The 21,622-nt window shown below is 63.6% G+C and overlaps 1 protein-coding gene across 3 annotated transcripts in view; it reads left to right on the forward strand.

The window, feature by feature from the left end:
* LMF1 (lipase maturation factor 1) overlaps positions 1-20,405 on the forward strand; it is an 89,981-nt gene extending 69,576 nt beyond the window's left edge. For 2 of the 3 annotated variants that reach the window (XM_058711412.1, XM_058711411.1), the window contains 6 exons: positions 7,057-7,224; positions 18,203-18,386; positions 18,583-18,736; positions 19,073-19,256; positions 19,785-19,897; positions 20,183-20,405. In XM_058711412.1, coding sequence (XP_058567395.1) covers positions 7,057-7,224; positions 18,203-18,386; positions 18,583-18,736; positions 19,073-19,256; positions 19,785-19,897; positions 20,183-20,357 — 978 coding nt within the window. In that variant the 3' untranslated portion in view covers positions 20,358-20,405. The remainder of the gene's footprint in view (positions 1-7,056; positions 7,225-18,202; positions 18,387-18,582; positions 18,737-19,072; positions 19,257-19,784; positions 19,898-20,182) is intronic. The other variant, XM_058711413.1, reaches the window with a different exon arrangement.
* The last annotated feature ends 1,217 nt before the right edge of the window (positions 20,406-21,622 follow it).

Genomic DNA, 21,622 nt, shown 5'->3' on the forward strand with positions numbered 1-21,622 from the left:
GTCATGGGGGGCTGCTCACTAAACCCTGGGCATCGTGTCCTCCCTCCCTGGGCGAGCTTCGGTCATCTGCGCGTGTGAACGCCGGCCCGCCGAGCGGTGACCGGCGTCTTTCATGGCCCACACACCCTTTCTGGCTGTGCCCGTTGGCCTTGGGTACAGCCGAGGGCACAGCTGGGGCCGCTCTACCAACACCCCCACCAAGCACAGCAGAACCTTCCTCCTACATCGCACACCGGCCCCAGCATAGGAGACTTCTGTTTGGGTCTCCGCCAGTGGGTCCTGTCTTTAACTGCCACCTGGGGACCTGGGTTACCAGCTGTTCATACCATAATTTGATGGGGGTCACCAAACGCCCTCAAATACAGGGGTCCGTAAATCTGGAAGGAACCGGACTCAAGACTGACATTACTGTGAAAGCTACAAATGTTAACATGATGGAAGTGGAGGCTGAGTTAGCTCCCGTGGGTTGGGAGTCAAGGCTTTGTCCCCCGGCAGCTTTCCTGATTTCATAGGAAGGAAGTGTATTTTGTGCGTACTGGGGACAGGAGGGGAACACCACCTGGCTGGGTGCTTGTGGTGGCCCACGCCCTGGGGTTACCCAAAGGGCGAGCTCTGCCAGACCAAGTCCGTGAGAGGCAGGGGTGCAGCCTTAGGGTCAGCGAAGGTCATTGCTGCTGGCACAGACCTGAACCCAGGTCCCTGTCACTGCCTTCTTCGTACAGACCCATGCCGCGTGCCCTCGGGGCTGCTTCTGACCCGTGTGCGCCTCGAGACTTGACCCTGTCTTCCCAAGTTGAAGCTGGTAACAACCCCAAGGTTTTCATCGGATCAGTGACACGCACACTAGAGTGTCAACTCTGTGAGGCCAGTTAGTGTAACCGAGTTCCCGCGTAGGTGAGAACTTTGCAAGTGTCCTTGTTATTGATTTCTAGTTCCATTCGTTATCGTCAGATCATATATATGTGATTTGAATCTTTTCAGATGTATTCAGACTTGTTTTGTGGCCCAGAATACGGTCTTCGTGAATGTTCCGTATGAGCCTAAAGCAGGAGTGTCTGTCCCGTATTCGCTGAGTGCTCGTCAAGCCCAGCTGGATGGTAGGGGTTTCGTCCCCGTGTCGCCGTGTTTTGTCTGTCTACTTGTCCCGTCAAGTATTGAGAGAGGAGCTGAACCGTGAAACCACAATCGTGGACTTGCGGACACGTGGGCCGGAAGAAATGACCCTCCCTCGTAGGCCGGTCCGATGCTCCCCCGGCCAGCGGCGTTCGTGCGGCCTGCATCTTCCACGCTGTGATTGTCAGCCCACGTGCGTCCTCGCGTGAGACGTGTGTGGCGTCGGGCCCTGTTGCGTCACCTGGTCAGACTGCCTTCCGGCTGTGTGTTCGTCACCGTCCCCGAGCACGGCGGTCTCGTGGCTGCTGCTGGTTTGCTGTTCCGCCCAGCTGTCCTTTACATCTTCTTGTGTCTTTTTCCGCTTCTTCTGGATTTCTCGGATGTTTCTTACAACCCCTTTCCAGCTCTTTTCTCAGCTCATTAGCTACAATCGTTTTGTTTCCGTTTTCGTGGTAATTTGAGGGCTTGCCGTGGGAGTCTGTCGTACGTCACAGCTAGGACCGGGACAGTGACGCGCTCGCTCTCTCCCCGAGCCTCCCGCTGCTGCTGTCGCACGCGTCCTGTTACAGGAGCCACAGGCCACGTCGTTACTGTTGTTGTCCAGTCAAATTGGCCTTTAGAGATCGCACATTATATCAGAAAGACAGCCTTGTGTGGCTGTCCGAGCCCTCAGCATCTCCAGGGCTCCCCTCCGATCACCACCTGCTTTCCCTCCACCAGGCGGCCGCCCCTCACACCCCGTGGTGCGGGTTTGCTGCCGCTGGGCTCTTGATCCGAAGGCCTCTCTCCCCCTTGTCGGTGAAAGACGTTTTCAACAGACTTGTTTGGGTCCATGAGGGACGTGGCTCCAGTGCCCTCTTGCTGGGACCCGGGCTCGGGCGGGATGAGAGCCCCCAGTTCTTGCAGAGCCGCCACAGCCACCCCCGGTGTCTCGTGCTCTTCTACCCGGCGCCAGGACGGTCCCGGACCCGTGTGCACAGCTCGCTTTGTTTCCTTCTCCGCTGCCCGTCACCGGGGCGGGAAGCGGAGGCGGCCTCAGGGGGTCTGAGCTCCCAAGATGAGCACACACGTGGCACCTGTGTCCGCCTTGGCGTCACCAGGGACGGAGCCTTCAGCCCTGACGTCGGGGCCCACAGCAGGCCAGCCGCCAGCTATGTGAGAGAACACGGTACATCTCCCGGTGTCACCCTGAGACCCTCTCCTGACAGGCGTGAGCGACGTCCATTCCCTGCCACCAGGGAGCCGCCCACAGGGAGACGCCTCCGTGTCCCCAGGGGACAAACCTCCACCCCGAAAACAGATGCAAACTTGAGACCGCGGGGCGGACACCTCACCTCCCGGGCTCCGCGAGCCACGAGCGTCCCGGGTTGGCAGTGATGGTGCGACGGGGGTTTTCTGTTGAACCAGAGTACGTGCAGCTCGAGGGTTTTCCAAAACTTGTTCTTGAGACAAGGATTACGCACGTTCCTCTTCTCATTAAAACCTCATGCACATAATTCGTAGTCCCTAAAATGGGAAAAGGGCCGAAAAAGCCATTTCTGTCCTCACGCTTCTCACTGAGGGCCTGAAGAGGAGGGCGTTGGAACCGACAGGAAGGAACGTCGCTTTCCCCAAATCCTGAAACTGTTTTCATCACCCTTCGTGTTGTCCTCACGCTTTTCCTTTTTAAAAGTCTTTTTGGGGGGCGCCTGGGTGGCTCAGTCGGTTGGACGTCCGACTCCGGCGCAGGTCGGGACCTCACGGTCCGTGGGTTCGAGCCCCGCGTGGGGCTCGGTGCCGACAGCTCGGAGCCCGGAGCTGCTTCGGAGTCTGCGTCTCCCTCTCTCTCCGCCCCTCTGCCACGTGCACTCTCATTCTCTCAAAAATAAATATACGTTAAAAAAAATTTATCTTTTTAAGGGACCCAGCTGTAAGATGACGCACGGGTCCCCCGGCCGGCCATCCCCCGGCCTGCAAGCTGGGCCGAGCTCCGGACGCTCGGCCACGATGCTCTAACGAGCTGCGGCTGCAGTGGTGAGCACAGCAGGCCCTCCTGCCACTGCTTTATGGGGTGCGACGTTCCAGCCACCTCCAGGGTTTACAACCAGATTTTATGACATAGTGGTCTTTTCCAGCATCGGTGCAAACAAAAATAAAACTCTGTCTCCACCTTGCAGGAGAAGGGAGACCTCGGGACCCTCCCAGCCCCTAGGCCCAGACGCAGCCGCCCCCGGCAGGGAGCAAACCCACGGGAGGAGCGTGAGCCCTCGGCCGGCGGTGTGGGGCCTTGGGAAACAGAGCCATCCTCTCAAGGACTTGTCGTGGGAGGTGTCGGACACCCGTCACAGTACTTGTTCTCATTTCTGTGTGGCAGAGAAGCCAGGTGGAGGGCACGGGGCCCACTCTGGGGCTCACACCTGCAGACGTGGGGCCCCGTCCCCCCGCCGACCCGCTGCCCCCTACCGCGCCAAGCGGCGGATGACTCTACTGAGCATGTGTCTCTGCTTCACGATAAGTAAGGTCACAGAAACTCGAAGGAACGGGAATTTGCAGCAGCTGTCCAAGTTTATTACAAATTCAGGTCACAACCTTCTCAAAACCCCAACACGGTCCCTGACCACTGTCCTGTCTCGGCTCCCGCTGCCGCGGCATGACCCAGAGGTGGCGTCGGTGGGCTGCCAGCTGGGGAGGCCCCGAGCTCAGCCCTCCAGAGAAGATGTGTCTTGCCTGACCTCTGCTGAGAACACGCAATTACTCACAAAACCCCAGGAAATATCCCCTTGTCCCAGAGATGCGGTTCCCAGAAATCTGCCCCAACCAGAGATAAACACGAAGTTCAAGAAATGAAAACTGGCAGAGAACGCAGCGCCCCCAACTGGGGGCAGCCCCAGCCTGGGCGCCCCCTGCCAAGAACACAATGAGCCTGCCTTGGGCAGCGGAGGGTGGCCTGGCCGCTGCAGGGCCTGGAGGCGGGGCCTTGGGGGGCTGGCCAGCCTCACCCCCGACCCAGACAGTTTGTTTCTGCCAGAAAACACTTTAGCGACCACCGCCCGCGCCTCGGGCTCACTCCCACCTGCACGTTGAGGGAAGGAACAGATGAGACGCTCAGCGCCTCTCCCTGCAGCGTGACTCCGTGAGGAGCTTGGCCTCTCTCCCCCATCTCCCCAGGAGCAGGGGGTCCCAGAAGGCAGACAGCTGTCGCCGGGGCCTCCGCAGATCGCAGGAGGGCCCCACACCTCCGGAGAAGCAGATGTGACCCCCTGGTGCGGTGACTTCCGAAGGACTGACCTCTCTGAAGGCCAAGTAGAAACACGTCCCCGTGTCCTGTCACCAGCTGGAGGCCGTGAGCGAGGCTTGTCTGGAAGGGCCCAGCAAAAGAGACTTCCTTGTGCTTGTTGCTCAGTGCTGGACGGTCCACTGTGAAGGACAAGGGGCCAGGGGCTGCCTGTCCGCGGGGCCCCGTGGGCCGTAAACCCCAGACGATCGTGAAGAGGAAGGCGCATCCTGGGCACACGTGCTATACTCGCTCAGGGGCCCAGGTAGCCCCACCCACACGCCTGCCACCGCGCGTCCCGGCCACGGAGGGTCCGAGTCAGCCACACCCGGGGTTGAGGGCCGGGGGACCTGGAGAGAGCAAACGAGGCCCCGAGGCCGTGCGGGCAGGTGCGCCCTTCTTGTTCACGGGTGGGAACACGTGTCACGTGCTGAGAGCCCCTGGGACGGACAGGGAGAGGCCCGCGGGGCGCTGCCCCGGGCTGCAGACGTCTGCTCGGAACACGCGTAGACGCAGAGCTGTGAGCTAGACGGGTGTGGACGGAGCCACACTCGGTTTTCCCGCTGGGCCCACCGAAGGGCCCAGAGCCCGTGACACGTGTGCCCAGGCCGGGCTCCCATCGAAGGGAACACACCTGAACCAGAGGCGGCAGGGTCTTCAGGGCCAGAAGGTAAGGAGCGTCTCTGCAGTCAAGTGACGGCGAAGGACCCGCGTGCCCGCACAGCACAGGCAGCTGGGCCGGAGGGACAGGTCTCCCTTGCAGTGGAACACCAACTGACCAATGAGGAGGAACGGCGGACCTAGAAGTCATGGCTCAGAGGCCAAGAGAGCCACGGATTCTGGCAAGAACCCGCAAAGGATGCTGGAATGCAGGCGGGGGTGGGGAACTCCACGGCCCCAAAGAGCTGGGCACGGCCCGGCCGACACCCCCTAAGCGGGTCCAGGCGGAAACGGCCATGCTGAGGCACATGGTCCCCTCAGGCCCCCGGGGACAGGCCCGTCCCCTCCTCGGCCTCCTGCCCAAAGTGCAAGCCCCACATCTACCGTGAGGGACACCCTGCAGATGAGCTAGTCTGTGTCTAAGATTCACACGAGGGTCTAGAGAGTCTAGGGGCTGGGTCGCCTTTTGTTAAACACATCCTGCCGGGCAACAGGAGGAACCTGAGTCAACCGTCCCTGGTTGTGACCGAGACAGCTCACCCTTCGCGCTCAAGTACTGAGGGGCCAAGCACACGAGGTGGGGAAGAGTGCCGTTCAGGGAGTCTCTCCTATTCTACCGACTTTTCTCTGAGCCAGAAAGTGTGTCCAATGGAAAGCAAGAAAAGTGTTCCCAGATGGGACGGTGGCCCTTCCCCGGCAGTTGTCCGGCCAGGAGCTGCCCCCAGCCTGAGCCAGGGGGCGGGGCGGCCGAGGGCCACTGTGTTCGCGACCCACTCCTGCGGCCTCTCGTCCGATCCCGCCACCCTGCGTGTCCAGGGCAGCATGTGACCGGCGTCCTTGGACCAGCACTCCCCACCTCTGCCCACTCACGACAGACAGAGGGACAGGTACTGGTGTCCACGCCACACAGGTGCCACGCCAGGGCACCTCGGGGCTGGGGAGCAGGTGGGCGTGGGGTCCCGGCAGCAGCTACGGACGAATACTTCGTCCTCCGGCCTAAACCACCTGTGACGAGTAAGTCCTTTAGTGTCAGAAACATCTTCAGAGTTTCAAAGCTGGAACTGCACCGGCCCCACCGCTCTTGTCCGTCTGTCCCTTTGGCCCCAGCCTCCCACTCTGATGGTGACGTCCTTGTGTGAGGTGTGCGTGCGGGGAGTGTGAGCGCGAATCCTCGAGAGAGAGAGAGAGAGAGAGCGAGAGAGAGAGAGCGAGCGTTGGCACACGGCCTGCGCACGCCCGGCGGCAGCAAGGGAAGGAGCAAGGCCCCTCGCCTGGGCTGGGCTCCCCCACACCCGCTTCATTGTGGGCCGCACCCTTCCTGGAATCCGAGGGCTCCGGTTGGTGTTTGAACCTGTGGAGCTTGTGCGGGTGTGTGAGGAGGGCACGCAGCCTTCCGCGTGGCCTGCTCCCAGCCTCCTCTCCTGCCAGGGGTCTGAGGGAAGACGGGGCCCCTGAGGTCAGGGGCGCAGGGCCTGTGAGCCGGGCCCTGGGGCTGCCAGCACCGCGGCTGAGTCAACACACAGGCCTCGTGGGATGTGCACACCCGCCCCCCTCACACGTGTGCGGAGGTCATTCCCGGGAACACACACAGGGCCGGAACCCCCACCCCCGGCAGCCTCGGAGCAGAAACCTCCCGCGTGCAAGCGCCGGCCCGAAACATGGGCTCCCCCGGTGCCCCGTCCCTTTGGCCAGGACAGACCTGAGCTCCTAGGTCACCAGGACCGTCAGGGCACCACGATGGGTCAGCGTCAGAAGCTACAGGAGACCAGGCAGGGGATGGCGAGGCATACCCTGAGCAGTCGCTGATCCTCGGTACCGCCCCCCCCCCTCCCCCCCAGCACGTGAGCCGCTGGAGAAAGGGCCATGGGACGGGCCTCCCCTGTGCCCTTGCCGGCCAGGATGCTCCCAGACCTCTCCCTCCCCTAAAAACCCCCTTGTGCTTCTGGGCCCACCGGTGGGTGCTGCGTGGGCAGGGGTCCCCTGTGGGCAGAGCTCCAGGCTTGGCTGACGGGCCTGCTTCCGTTCCCCAGACGCAGCCGGTGCCCAACCCCATGGCCTACCTCCTGCACCAGTCCCCCTGGTGGGCCCACCGCTTTGAGACGCTCAGCAACCACTTCCTGGAGCTCGTGGTGCCTTTCTTCATCTTCCTTGGACGGCGGCTGTGCATCCTCCACGGGGCCTTACAGATCCTGTTCCAGGTGAGCCCACGGCCGACGTCACCCCTGTAACTGTCCCCGAGATCGCAGGCTCTGCTGGCGTAACGAGGCACATGGCCCAGGACGTGCGACCGGGGAGCCCTCCGTGGTGCCTTCTATGGGGTTCCTTTCACGTGCGAGCTGCACGTCGGGTCTCCGAGGAAAGGGCTGGTGGTCGTCTGCTTCCACGCGGACAGCTGTTCTCAACCCCCGGCTCCGGGGCCCCTCCGCGGTGGGCAGGGGCTCCACCACCTCCCTCCCCTGGGGCGCTGACCATCCGGGACCTCTCCTTTCCCTAAACCTGGGCATCTACCTGTCGATCCCCAGGAAAAACACTGTGGGGACTTTCAATTCCTACGTCGTATTTATCGTCCTCGCGGACAACGACCGGTCCCGTGTGTGCGCCGCGTGAGAGTGTTCCTGGGAACACCTATCCAGACGGAGGGGCGCCGGGCCTGGCCATCCTGCTCCAGACCCCGAGGTCCGCCGTGGTGGCTGTGTGCTTTGGCCTGTGCTCCCTCGGTTACTGAGTGTGTCCCGCGGTGCGGACGTCCTGCAGCTGCACCATCCCGGGTGTTTCCAGGTGGTCACTGTCACAGACAAATGGGAGTCCGTGTCCTAGGCGGGCGCGACGTCATGCGGGACGCGTCCTCTCCTCTCCCTCCGGCATGTGAGCCCCGCTCGTCCTGCCTCCCCGCTAACTCTGCTCCGGTCCGTCTTTCCGTTGGCCGTTCTGGTGGGTGAGGATCCGACGGGGGGAGTGGGATCTGACGGCAAGAGCCGCCACCTTCACGAAGGCCCTGCCTCCCGGCGCCTGCGGTGCGGGACGTCCACAGCAGAGTGTCTCATACCCACCGGGGTGGCTTCCTGCCGGACGCATCACTCGAGTTGATCCTGTCGGCGGAAGTTTTCTCGACCGTGTTCCTCTCTGCTGCGGGGGTGCAGACACAGTGCTGACTTGCACGTATCGGCCACGTCCGACTGCCCCTGCGCTCGTCGCCTGTCCCTCTGCTCGTCACCCCCTGAGGCAGTACGCGCTCCGGCTGCTTTTGTTCTGGGTTTTACGGGTCCCGAGTGGATGCTGAATTTCAGCCAACGGTTTTTTGTCCAGCAGCTGGGAGAGGGCCTCCCCTCCCGTAAGTTGTAACACGGGGAGTTGCACGAACGCCGCGAGTGCTGAGCCAGTCTCACGTCCTCGGGTGAACGCGGCTCTGCCACACGTGTACTTCGACACGTCCCTGGGAATAACTTGCCGGTATCCGTGTGCATCTGGCGTGGCCGCAGGGAATGACGTCCGTCGCCAGTGGCGGCCCGTCCGGGCCCCCCACGCGGCTCCGCGAGGGCAGGCAGCCACGGGGCAGAGGCGGCACCTCGGGAGCTGCTGGACAGGCCGGGTTTGCCTTTGTCCCGAAGGCAGATTTAGCAGCAAACGTTTTCCTGGCAACTGGGCCATTGGTCACAGCAGAGAGGTTTCTTCCCGAGTGGAGGCAAGACACGCTCTCAAGTCACAAGTGCACGTATCTCAACTGGTGTTTTTGGACTTGTTTCCGCGTCTTTGGGTTTCCTTTTGTTCCTTTCAGCCTCCTTGAACTGTTTTTGTTGTTCCATTATCTCTCTCTGAGTTACACACGTGGCTTCTTGCAGGTGAACGCGTGCTCTTTGCACAGACTGAAGAAAAGTCTGAATTTCCTCCCTGTTTTGCTGCCACGGCCGCCCAGGCTCTGCTCCGGCCCTCCAGTGCTTCGGTGGCTCTGCTTTTTTAAATTTTTTTTTTTTTTCAACGTTTTTTATTTATTTTTGGGACAGAGAGAGACAGAGCATGAACGGGGGAGGGGCAGAGAGAGAGGGAGGCACAGAAGCGGAAACAGGCTCCAGGCTCCGAGCCATCAGCCCAGAGCCTGACGCGGGGCTCGAACTCACGGACCGCGAGATCGTGACCTGGCTGAAGTCGGACGCTTAACCGACTGCGCCACCCAGGCGCCCCTGCTTTTTTAATTAATACACTTTTTTAGAACGGTTTTGGACTTACAGAAAAGCTGAGTGCGGAGGGTCCCCTTGTCCGTGAACTTGTTGCATTCATGTGACACCCCGGTCACAATGCGCGTGGCCGGGCCCGTGACCCCTGCTCCCCCACCCTCTGATGAGGGACACGCCCAGGCAGGCAGGGGTGCTGTGCATCACGCCTGCCCCATGCACACTTGAGCCCCGTGGTCCCAGGGCCCCAAGTCAGCAGGAGGCACCCTCGGGCAGAGGCTGGAGCATCCCTGAGAGCGTCCGCCAGTGTGGGCGCCACCTCGTGCTGGACCCTCCTCCGCTGTCCAAGGATGCCCGGCCAGTGGGCTCCCCGTCCCCTCCCACAGGAGAACTTCCCCCTCCCCATTCCAAGGCGACTCAGAGGACCCTGGCCAGCACAGCCCGCTTGGCGTCAGGGTTACCATGGTGCCAGAGAACCGCTCAGCGTAGTGGGGCCTTAATTAGCCACCGCCTCGGCTGCTTTTCCGGGCTGTGGACCACGGGGACCCTCTCCAGGCTGTAAACCCGCCTGGGCCCGCGAGACCAGCTTGCACCTACTGCTTTCTCTCCAAAACCCTGAAGCCAGGGTTTGACGAGTGGAAGAGGAAAGCACGCTGTCCTGTTACGTGACAGGATGAGGGTGGGAGGTTTGCGCTAACAGAATGGATGGAGAGGCTTCAGCGCCTTGAGAGTGGGATTTGAGAGATCCTCACTTGCCCGCAGAACCAGGGCCCTCGAAGTGCCCTTGTCCGCTCACAGAGTGCTTGGCGGGAGGCCTGCGTCAGGATGGGCGCCAGCCTGCCAGACCCAGCTGGGCCGCAAGTCCGAATCCTGGCCTGGGGCACCAGCGTCTCCACTGCAAGCAGAGGGTCTCAGGCCACGTGGCCGGTCTCGACCCTGTTCTAGGCTCTGCTGCCTGCATGCGTAACGGCATACAGCAATGGTGCAGGAACGCAGGGCAGGGAAGGCCAGAGCCGGACCTTCCCGACCTGCAGTTCTGGGCGTCATTCTACAAGACCAGCCCTTCTGCTTGTAGTCCGGGCAGGTCCCCAATGTCCCCCCTTCTAGTGCCACGCCATGCGCCAGACAAGGCAGCAGAACGCTAGCACGGCGGCTCTCCTCCGAGGCACGGTCTGATGCCCCCAGGGACCGAGCCCCAGCTTCCTGGAGCAGGGAGGACGGATGGCCAGCTGGTCCAGCCGCGACATGTCCGGCCCCCTCCCAGGCAGCGTGGGGTCTCAGGCTGGGGGGCCGCAGGGCGCAGTCTCGGGGCAGGAGCGGGTGTGCCGGTCACCCCAGCGAGCGGTACGCTGTGGGCACGCCCACCCGAAGGTTTCCGCGTTGTCCTGACGGGGGCCACGCTCCCGTTTCTGCACCCGACACACTGAGGGGCGTCTCTGGTTCTGTTTGTTTCCATTCATTCCTTCGGGGAAGGATTGAGGATGTGAGCATGCTCACCTCCTCCCACGCTCAGTTTACACAGCTGTTCCGGAGGGTTCTGCAATGCCACCGGTCCGCTGTCTCCTTGGAGAGGTGCACGTGAGAGGCAACAGGAGAGCTGAACTGCGCGGTCCCGGACCCCCCCCCCCCATTCTGCCACCTCAAGTCTCAGGGAGAGACCCTGGCAGGGGGGCACCCCCTCCTAGCGTGGGAGTGGGGGTTTGCCAGGCAAGTGGCTCCTGGTCAGTACAGAGACCAGTCGTTCACCCCACACCCGTCTTTTCCGCCTCCCACAGCATCCTGCTCCTTCCAGTCTCTAGGAATTTGGGCAGAATCGGGAACGTGTCACACTGGGGGCCTTCACCGGGAATGCGGGCGCAGAGAGCTGCCTCCCCCAGCCCCTGAGCCAGAGTTGGGGTCCTGGCCACAGCAAGTCACCTACAAGCACAGGTGTCTTCTCTAAGACTGGGAGCGGAGAGCCCAGCACGGGAGTTCCAGAAACCCCTTTCCTTTGGTGTCTGTTGCATCACCGGACCGCCTGCTCAGCGTCTCCTGAGCCCAGGATCCCATGCGCACGGCTCAGCGTCCTGAGTGTTCTCCAAGGCTTCCCTCTGGTCCCCGGGGGGACAGCACGCGGGGCCCAGGTCTGGTCTCCCGCAGCCCACAAGTTGACCTGCAGGCATGTTTCAGGCTCCGTTGCCGCCGTAAACACAGTGTGATCCGTTCACTGTCCCTTAGGAGAGGCTGTGGCAGTGGTGTCCCCTCAGCACACTGGGGCCACACACGCCAAATTCCCTTTTTCTTATTAAAAGTAACCATCCCGATGGATGGGAGGAGGGATGAGGGGAGTGAGCCAGGAGCGTGCATTTCTGCAGCTTCAGGGCTCCTGCTGCTTTGTCAAAAGCAGACTTCATACCCAACGTTGTGCTCTGTGGCACCCTAGCTCTCCGGGTCAGGACACCCCAGGTGGGCTCACAGGAGGGTGACTGGCGCGGTGGGCGCAGGTAGGTGAGAAACAGGTTTGTGCCACTGCCCTACTCAGACCCACCAAGATAGGAACCAAGGGACAGCTAGGCCTCTGGTCACTTTGGGCCTGTTGCCAGCCTTTCAGCACATCCTCCCCAGCTCTGACCCAGACAAAATTGTCAGAAGCCTGTGGGGCCAGAACATTCTGGATAATGGACTTGTGGGCCTCTTCCTGACATTTCCTCCTCTCCATGTCCTGCGCGGGAGGGGGGGGGGGGGCCATGGGGAAGCATCAGGGCAGAGCCTCCCCACGCCCCATCCCGACTCCAAAGGCGGGGGTGGGCTGGGAGCCCAACGGCCAGGAGGTGGCGCCAGGGGTGGGATGGCTGGCTACCAACTGTGACCCGCAGCGGAGCCGCTTGGTTCCCAGCAAGCTGTTCAGCAGTGGCCCTCCCCGGGGCAGGTCCCACGCAGCCCCTATTCTCACGTGTGGCTGGAGACGCTGGTCACCAGGCAGACGACCGGGTCTGGGCTGACAGGACCCGTGTCCCGAGATGCAGACTCAGAGCCCCCAGCTGCCAAAGTAACGGTGCCACACAGGGGCACCAGCGAGCCTCAGAAGGCGGCCCGCGTCTCAAGCCTCAGGCAAGGCCTCGGGGCCTCTGGGGATCACACGCGAGGGGGCAGCTGGCTGCAAACATCCCCCTCTTCGGGGAGTCTGCAGCAGGAGCAAGGGCCCCACAGGAGATAGCCCGGCCTGTGCTGAGCAGCTGGGGAGGGAGGGTCCGCCCGGGCGTGGCCACCAAACCCCAGTTCACTCTGGCCGGATGGGGATGTGGGCCCCCGTGGCCTGGGCCGTCTGCCCCTCCAGGAAGCCTCAGGTTAGGGCACGGCAGAGGGAGTGGCCAGCAAAGCCTCTTGATGGCACTCAAGTGGAAAACACCGGCAATCTGGCACAGAAGCGGGAAGAGCAGGGTCCGTCACACCCCCGGCAGCCACCCGCAGGTTTCCCGCCCCGGGCACTGCAGCTGCGGCCAGCGGTCAGCACGAACGGCCCGTCGCCACTGCGGGCCAGCAGCCCTCCTTTCGGCAGCCACGCCACGGTCCAGGGTCGTTTGTTGCCCGAACAATTCTCCTTTAAGGAAATTTAAGGCATATTTAAAAATTCACGCACGTATGGCCGTTGCGGACTCTGCCCCCCCCAGGGCACAGACCCAGGGCTCCCGGGAGCTGTGCTGCTGGAACGGTGCTCCAACAGGCCGCGGCCGGCTCTGGACTCCGGCCACCTTGCAGGACCACTCTGTCACGTGGGCATTTGAGCCCGACACACGATGCCCTGGGGTCTCCACTGTGGACTCGCACCGCTGCGACCCTGGCTCCTGCTCGCGTCGTGAGCCTGCTGGTGAGGCTCCCACAACCGAAGTGCGCCTGTGTTTCCTTGGGCTCCTCTCATCTGTGCGCTCAGCATTGTCGTCAAATTAGAATGTTTGCACCTGCCTTCCTGATTCTCTTACTGCCACACCTCCCCGGGTGTGACAGACCCGTGCCCCTGGGGGCTGCACTTTGGTCAGCGGTGGTCTGGGCCTCAGTTCACAAGGCGGCCCCTGCTCTGTTCCCGCAGTTTGGCGGACTTTTATCGTGTCCGTTTGTCCGAAGTCCTTGCGGTAAATTCTCCATCTTTCATGTGACCTCTTAAACTCTCAGAGTGCATTTGGTTCTTTTACGTAGTTTTCCTAGTTCTCTTAATTATGATGATGTTTTCTCATCAATGCCTTACTTAACTCACAGTAGCTGCTTCAACGCTCTTGCCTCCTCGTTGCAGATTTTCTCATGTGATTCTACTCCCGTTCCATCCCAGCGGTGGCAGCTTGTCTGCAGAGGTGACCGGACGCCGGCCACCACGGGCCGTGCTAGCGAGTGTCCTCTTGGTGCTGAGTTCTCTCTCCTGACGAGCGGCTAACTGTTCACGGGTCCGTTCCTCCGTCCCAGGCAGGTGGGACATACCCTTCACTGCAAGGCTGGTCTGGCCCTCACAGGGCCTGCGCCTCGCCAGGGTCTCTGCCGGGTACCTGGCTTCTTTTCCCTGTGTGAGCTTCCATGTGCCCGTGACTCAGTGGTGGCAGGCCCGAGGGCACCCGGGCCATCCCTGCAGTGCTCGTGTGGCGAGCGCCCGACACCTCGACCTCCCCGGAGTCAGGCTTGCGCTCCTGGGGTTCCCTCCCTGTGCTGAGGCCACCCAAGTGCCTCTGGGGAGAGCAGAGGCCGGAGCGGTGCCGCGGCACTGGCCGCCATGGCTTGCAGGATGGCCGCCTCACCTGCTCTGTCCCCGCTGTCCCGCTGCCGCACTATATCCGCCCCTCGGGCCCTTAGCCCGGAGAAGCCCGTCGCTCAGATGTCACTGGGGCTGCCGAGCGATGATAAGGCAGGACGGCTGTAGCCTTGGGCCCCAGAGGCTGACCCCACTTTTCCAGGATGAGGAGGCCGTGGCGGGATGCCAGCTACCATTCCTCTGCCTCGGCCCGTCCCCGTCAGGCTCTACTCGGTGGAAACAGGAGGAAGGGCGTGCGATGGGATTGTTCTGGGGAGGCAGACAGGACGGGGCGTCCCCGTCCTCGGTCTGGGTGTTTACAGACGGAACTCGGGGCGGACACCGGGCCACGTGGTTCTGCCCAGTTCTCAGCTCTGGGGCCAGACCCCATGGCTGCGCCCTGGTGATCTGCCTCCCACCTGCCAAGTGCTGTCAAGAAACCGTGCGACCACCCTGCTCCCCCAACCTCTGTTCCCACGTGGCAAGCGGGCGAGCCCCGATCTGGCCAGCCCCGTGCCACTCCGACTCCAGCCTGCCACTCCACACGCCACCTGTCCTGCCGCGTGTTTCACATCTTTCAGTCTAAACGCTTACACGATCTTTACTGCTAATTCAGCCTGGGACACGAGAGCCCGCCAGAGCCCGGTGAGCCTGTGCCTTGCTCCACTGGGGTGTCCTGGCCCCCTTTCACTCTGACACACGGGTCTCCTTCCCCTTCGGGGGATTTCTGGAAAGTCCAGCAGGAAGCCCCTGATGCTGCTCAGCCTGTCTCCCTTCCCTCAAGGGTTTGTCAAGTTGCCTTCTGAAGCACCACTCAGATCTCAGCAGAATCCCCCTGCCCTTCCCCTGGTGTTTTTATTCTCCTTGACACACTGGAGAACGTCAACGTTCTCTGCCAGTGAGGCTCCTTTAAGATTAGCGGCTTTGGACTGGGTTTCTCTGGGGTCTCAGAGGCGGCCGTGAGGGGCCAGAGGCGAGACTGTGCCTCGGTACCTGTGCAGGTTCCACCAATTACGCCTGGAGGGGAGCCCCTGGGCCATGTCCCCGGGCACTACGAGAGTCAGCGCAGTGTCTGTAGGCAGAGGTGGGTGCTGGCGGCCAGCAGTGAGAGGGCGGCTGCCGGGCTCTGCGGGGCAGGGGTGTGAACGCCCCACCTAGCCACCCCAGGTGGGCCCCGGTGTCCTGGCTGGGCCAGAGAGGACTTTGGAAACGCACCCGAGTGCAGGCGGGGGGGAGGAGGCAGGGCTCACCGTCTCAGTGGCAGCCGAGCCGTAGGGAGCAGCGGAGGGAGCTTCTGCTGGCACCGCGGCCCCGGAGCTGCACCGAGCCCGCCAGCCCCGTGGGGTCCCGACAGAGCGGACCCCCAGTCGACAGCATGGAAAACACGACTTTTGTCAGAAGACGCAGGCAGCTGCCGACGGCCAAGACGGCAGAGAGGAGGCACAGCTTCCCCTCGAGTCACCTGCCGATGCGCCTGGGAGAGCGTCCGGGCCCCCGGGCCCAGGGAGACCAGCGCCCGAGGTCAGGCGCCTGGAGGAAGGGGACCAGGATGCCGTGTGCGGCACACTGCGGGGGGAGCCCAGTGTGCCCAGGGCACCTGCCAGTAGGGACCAAGGCCCGGGGGAGAAATCATCTAGGGGCTTGGAACCAAGAATTACTCCCGGGAGAGCCGTGAGTCCCTGCCTCTCACGTCCCACCTCGTGATGTGCCCTCATCCTTAAAGCTGCTGAGACCCGCCGGAAGCACGGCTCCTCCTGCCAGAGCCTCCTGAGGCTGGTGGCTGTGACCCCACCTTCCTCCCCAGTCGCCAGGACCAGGACCGGCTGCAACGACAACTCAGGAAATAAGGGGCTGGGGCGTCAGCTGGGACTCGCCCGCCACAGAGAAGAGCAGAGGCAGAGAGGCCCCCGGCACCCACGGGCCACGCGGGGAGACCTGACCTTGACGCCCCGCTCCGGGCCGTCCCACGGTGAGGTCGCTGCACGGGGAGACGGCCTGCTCGGCTTGGTGACGGCCACTGGCTTGTCCAGGCCGTAGTCGCTGCCGAGGTCTGTCCATCTGCTCACGTGTGCTGGGTGACTGGCTCGGATTCTTCTCGCCTCTGGGCCGATTCTGCTGCTTTCTGGCTTCCTCTTTTTCTCAAAGTCCCTCCTAAAGCAGGTCCGTCTGGCCACTCCCATCCTCACGTCTCCTCGGGGCGTATGCGGCAGGCGGCTGTCTCCTGTGAACGCGTCAACTCCTGCCCCGTCCTGCCTCTCTGCACCCCCCTTTCCCCCGCCCCCGGACTTGCGGGCCTCGGCCATCCCAGGGCAGGTCCCGGGTGCGAGCGGGGCCGCCGGCCTACAACGGGGTCTGGGTGCAGAGGAGTCCCCAGCCTCACCCCACATGCAAGAAGCTAATTCGCAACTAAACACGTGACGTTCACACCCGTGTGGCCCCAGAGTAACCAAGCATCTCTCGGGACGCGTCTCAGGACACACAGAGCACCGCTTGTAAAGCTTCTAAAAAACTAGTCACTTGTAATTTTGTGAAAGCGTCAACGGCAACCCGATGCCCCGACAGAAGCAGTCTGCTGGCTGGAAACGACGGGAACGCATGCACGTCTAACAGGCCCCACAGGGACACCCCAGCACTGCTCCCGCGGGGACACCGAGACCCTGCGGGCTTCGCTGGGCCCCGCACGCCCGAGCCCCACTGCACACGTGGTGGCCGCGGGTCTCGGGACACCGAGGTTTCGTGCCTGCCACGTTCGGGGACAGGCAGAGTGACAGAAGGCAGAGGTCGGCTCACAGGTCATAGGGTGGGAGGGTGGACGACACAGGCACCAGGGGACTATCTGGAGTGGAACTTTCTAGACTTTATGGTGATTTACACAAGAGTCAGCATTTGTCAAGAGCCTGAACTATACGCCTTTATCATCTATGTCAAGAGAATGGAGTTAGAAAGTAAGGACGCACGTTTGCCAGAAGCTCACGGCTGCTGCCGCCCTCGCCGCCTGCTCCTGCCGGGTTCCCGAGTCCGAGCCGCTCTGAGGGCGCCCGTCCATCCCCAGGGAGCGGCAGCCCAGGGCATCGGCACCTCCTTGGAGGACCGGCCTCATGGGACCCTCCCCGCTCGGGTCGGGCGCATCTGGCTGAGCCGTGCGGCCCGGGGCGGCGTGGGTCTCTGAGGCCGGATTCGCGGCCCCATGTCCGTGAACGGGGCGCGGGCCCAGCAGCCTCCCCACCCCTCCCCCTCCAGTGCCCACTGACAGGGCTGTAATCAGGCCTGATTATTTTCAAGTCACTAAAACAACTTAAAAATGTGCAGCTGCCAGAAGGAACTTTCCCCATTTCTGGCTGGGATGCAGCCGTGACAGCCAGCATCTCGCCGGGAAAGAGGCTGGGCGTGCGGGAAAACCCCAGGCTGTTGGCACTCCATCCGCTCAGAGGTTCTGTGACCTTACTTCTCACAGCCAAGGTGCTAAGTCGCTTTTAGGGATGAGCCCTATCGGAAAACTGCCACAGCCTGGGTAGTGGGAAGTCGGCAGACAACTGGTAAAGCCGGCGGCAGTTTCTCCCCAAGCACATCGGGACTTCCTAGACCCCGGGTCACCCCAGACCCTGCAGCAGAACCAGCCTCTCGGGACGGACGGTGGCCAGCCCCGGCTCAGGCGGACAGCGTGCCGGCAGTCCAGCCGCACTGGAGCCGAACCCGAGTGGAGGCCGGCCACGCTATCCCAGCAGGCGCCCTGGGCCCCGGCCGGCCTTGTACGTGGTCACTCAGGACGTGCCTCGAGGACCGCTGGCTGTGGAGGATGGGGTGGCTGCACAGGCGCCCCCCACCCCTAACTTCCGGGTAAGCAGCCAGAGCCTCGTCCCCCTCCCGCGTGACTTGGGCACAGGTCCCCAGGGGCTGCCGCAGGCCTGTACTCGTCGACGGTCACCACAGCAATTGCCCCAACGCAAACTACGGCATCAAACAGCGCAAGGAGACCAGCTGGCGGTCCCGTGGGTGGGAACCGGGCAGCCCCGGAGGCCGGAATCGCAATGTCCGGAGGCCGGGTTCCACTCAAAGCTCTGGGAAGAACCCGCCTCCGAGATCAGCTGGGGCGTGGACACCCTGATGAGGGAGAGGGGTCCAGACCTCGCACACCCCATGTTTCTCCAAGGGCCACCCACGCTAGGCTGCCTCGTCCCAGGCAGAGCATGCCACGGTCGAGGTCCTCGGTGAGCACCCCTGCCCTGGGCTCAGGCGCTGCCCCGCCCCCTCCAGGTGGTCCTTGTCATCAGCGGGAACCTGAGCTTCCTGAACTGGCTGACCATGGTGCCCAGCGTCGCCTGCTTCGATGACGCCGCTCTGGGGTTCTTGTTCCCCTCCGGGCCTGGGGGCCTCAAGGACCGAGTCCGGAAGATGCAGGAAGAGGCGGACCGAGGGGCCCGGCTCACCCTAAGATATGGTGAGTGGACACCCCCGCCGTGGACAGAAGCCCTTCGTCCCCAGGATGGGAACAACCAGCCCATCAGAGAGGGTCCACATCAGCCTCAGAGAGCGTCCTGGCTCGGGTGTCGGGGCTGCGCCAGGCGCCCCTCCCTGGCGGGCACCTGGCCTAGAGTCAGGCTCACCCCACCATCCCCCTCCCTGCCCCCCCCCAGGCTGTGTGGTGCGACAGGCAGTGCACGTGGCACTAGGCATCCTGGTGGCCTGGCTCAGTGTCCCCGTGGTCCTCAACCTGCTGAGTCCCACGCAGGTCATGAACACCTCCTTCAACTCTCTGAGGATCGTCAACACATACGGCGCCTTCGGAAGGTACGTGCGAGGTCTCTCCTCACCCCGTCCCCTGTGTGCGCCCGTGAGACCCAAGGTCCCTCACGGAGACCCACCCCAACCTTCCAAGGGGGCAGCCTCGGTCTAGGGCAGGGTCGTGGGGAGGTGGGTGGGAACCGGGCAGCCCCGGAGGCCGGAACCACCGTGTCCGGAGGCCAGGTTCCACTCAAAGCTCTGGGAAGAACCTGCCTCCGAGATCAGCCAGGGCGTGGACACCCCAGTCTCAGCCGGGTCTGCTCAGGAGAGAAGCCACGGTGCAGAGGTACAGCAGCCGCCACCGTCGTGCGCCCAAAGCCCCCCGCCTCGGTCTCCCCACAGCATCACCAAGGAGCGCACGGAGGTCATCCTGCAGGGCACGGCCAGCCCCAACGCCAGCGCGCCGGATGCCGTGTGGGAGGACTATGGGTTCAAGTGCAAGCCGGGTGACCCGGGGCGGCGGCCATGCCTCATCTCTCCGTACCACTACCGCCTGGACTGGCTCATGTGGTTCGCAGCCTTCCAGGTAAGGGCCTCTCCTGCTCCCAGCGCATTCCCAAGGCCACGACGCCCTTAGTGGGGGTGAGCCCTTGCCTCACACGGCCCCCCTGGGAGAGGACGCGGCCGAGAAAGCCAGCGTCAGGGTGTCAGCGGGGGCCTCGTTCACTCAAAGACAGCCTCAGGAAGACGCCTCACACGAGACCCCGGGGCCGGCAGGTGACAACACTGACAGGTCCTTGCCCGCTCCATCCGAGGACAGGACAGTATGGCGGGAGCTGGGCCCTGAGAGGAACGGTCCACAGGCACCTGCCCCACGGCCAAGAGCAGGGAGTGAGCGGCCCCTCCAGAGAGGAACCCAGACGGAGAAAGTGGGAGGGTGGGCCTGGCCCCCAGGAGAGACTAACCCTGACCACACTTGGGGGGGGGGGGGTGAGGAAGCAGCAAGCTGAGGGCCCCAGGGACCACGGCTTAACTGTTCTGGCCCATCCAGGGGGCCCCCCACGTGCCCGGCTCTGTGCCCACAGCCAGCACCCCACTCCTTTCTCACCCCCAGACCTACGAGCACAACGAGTGGATCATTCACCTGGCAGGCAAGCTCCTGGCCAACGACAGGGAGGCTCTGTCCCTACTGGCCTTCAACCCTTTCAAGGACAGGGCCCCCCCCAGGTAAGAACCCTTTCCTGGACAGCCCAGCGTGCCCTCAGCGCTGGTCCTACAAATGCGGGCACCCCCGGCCATGCCCCAAACACCTGAAAACATGCCTGAGTGCCAAGGTCCCTACGCTCTGGACCCCCCACCTTGATCGGCACTGCTCGCCTGCGCCAGAGGGCAGGATGTGGCACCGAGTGTCGAGCCCTTCCTTTTCCAGCGGTCACCTGCCCCCCCACCCCACCCCCGCAGCCGCTCTGCAGGCAAGGGGCCAGGCTGCCCGACACGAGTCTTCCCTTGCAGGTGGGTCCGGGGAGAGCACTACAGGTACAAGTTCAGCCGCCTGGGGGGCCGGCATGCTGCGGCAGGCAGGTGGTGGGTCCGGAAGAGGATCGGCCCCTACTTCCCCCCACTCAGCCTGCGAGACCTGGAGGGCTACTTCCAGTCCCGAGACTGGCCGCTCCCGGAGCTGGAGTAGAGGCGGTCCCGGGCCAGTGCGCAGAGGAATAAAGCAGGAAGGCCCGGCTACCTGGGTGAGGTCTCGTGCGCCCGGGGAACCGCCACCCACTCCCACAGAGGAGGGGCGTCCCAGGGCGACTCGTGCTGGCCTCCAGAGTCCGTCCCCGGGCCGCCACGTCCTCTTCCTTACAGATGGAGTTCACTGCGGAGAGTCAGCCCCGGTCCCTTTGCCGGTCACCAGTACGGCCCTGACCCCACCATGTCCACCAGCACCAGGGCGCTGGGCCCACACAAGCCCCCGGCCCTGGGGCACCCAAACCCCATCACGTGCCTGGCGGGGCCACAGGGAAGCTGCCACTCCCGACCTGTGCTCTTAGAAGCCCCTGGTGCTGCCCCCACGCCCGGGAGGTGCCCGGGAGAGGGAGACACCACGGCTCCCGCCCGCCCTCTTCTCAGAACCTGCACGCCTCCCCCTCCCCCAGCTCCAGGGTCCAGAGGCACAGACAGAAGCCCTTTGTTCCTCCCTAGGCGAGCCCCCTCCCACCCCCACCCCCCCGGCCCGTGAGTGACCGTGGAGCCTCCTGCTCCCTGACCCCCCGCCCTGGGAGTGCCCACGGCGGCAATTCCGAGGACTGACGGGCGCAAGTTAAACTACGTGGATTCTTCCTTGCCAGGCGTCCTTCTGGGGGTCTCTGCCATGTGACGTGGACTGAGGCCCCACATCGTTACTGCCTGATATTAGCTGGGAGCACACACGACTCCCACCCCACGGTGGCGCCCCTGCCGATCAGGTGGCCCGACTCCCTGCCCTAGCTGCCCCTCCCCCTCCCCGCACCCGTCAGGAGCGCCTGGCCACCCCAGGGAGGGTCCCGGCGGGAACGAGGTGCTTCAGGCAGGAGGCCCGGCCGAGGGGGGCACAAGCGCGGGTCTGTGTGGAGGGCCCCCCCACACACACAGCCCGCCGGGCGGGGGGGGGGGGGGGGGGGCGGCCAGCCGGTCCAGGTGCCAACAGAGAGGCCGTGTTCCTGCTCGCGGGGACACAGGCTCCCTGTGTCTGGCTCAGGACAGACGTGGCCTCAGACGAGGAGCCTGGAGCCAGCGAGTCTGCCCGCGGCGGCCGCACGGAGCTGCCCACCAGCCCGCCGTGGCCTGGGCAGCCCTTCCTAGGGGGCTGTCCCGGGAGCTCTGCCGCTGGGTGGGGGCACGGGGCGGGCGGGCGCCCTGGGGAGACTCTGCCGCCAGAACCACCGCAGGCCCCTGGCAGCTCTCGTTCCGTACCCTGGG

This window comes from Neofelis nebulosa, chromosome 18, assembly GCF_028018385.1.
Source record: "Neofelis nebulosa isolate mNeoNeb1 chromosome 18, mNeoNeb1.pri, whole genome shotgun sequence".
Taxonomy (NCBI): domain Eukaryota; kingdom Metazoa; phylum Chordata; class Mammalia; order Carnivora; family Felidae; genus Neofelis; species Neofelis nebulosa.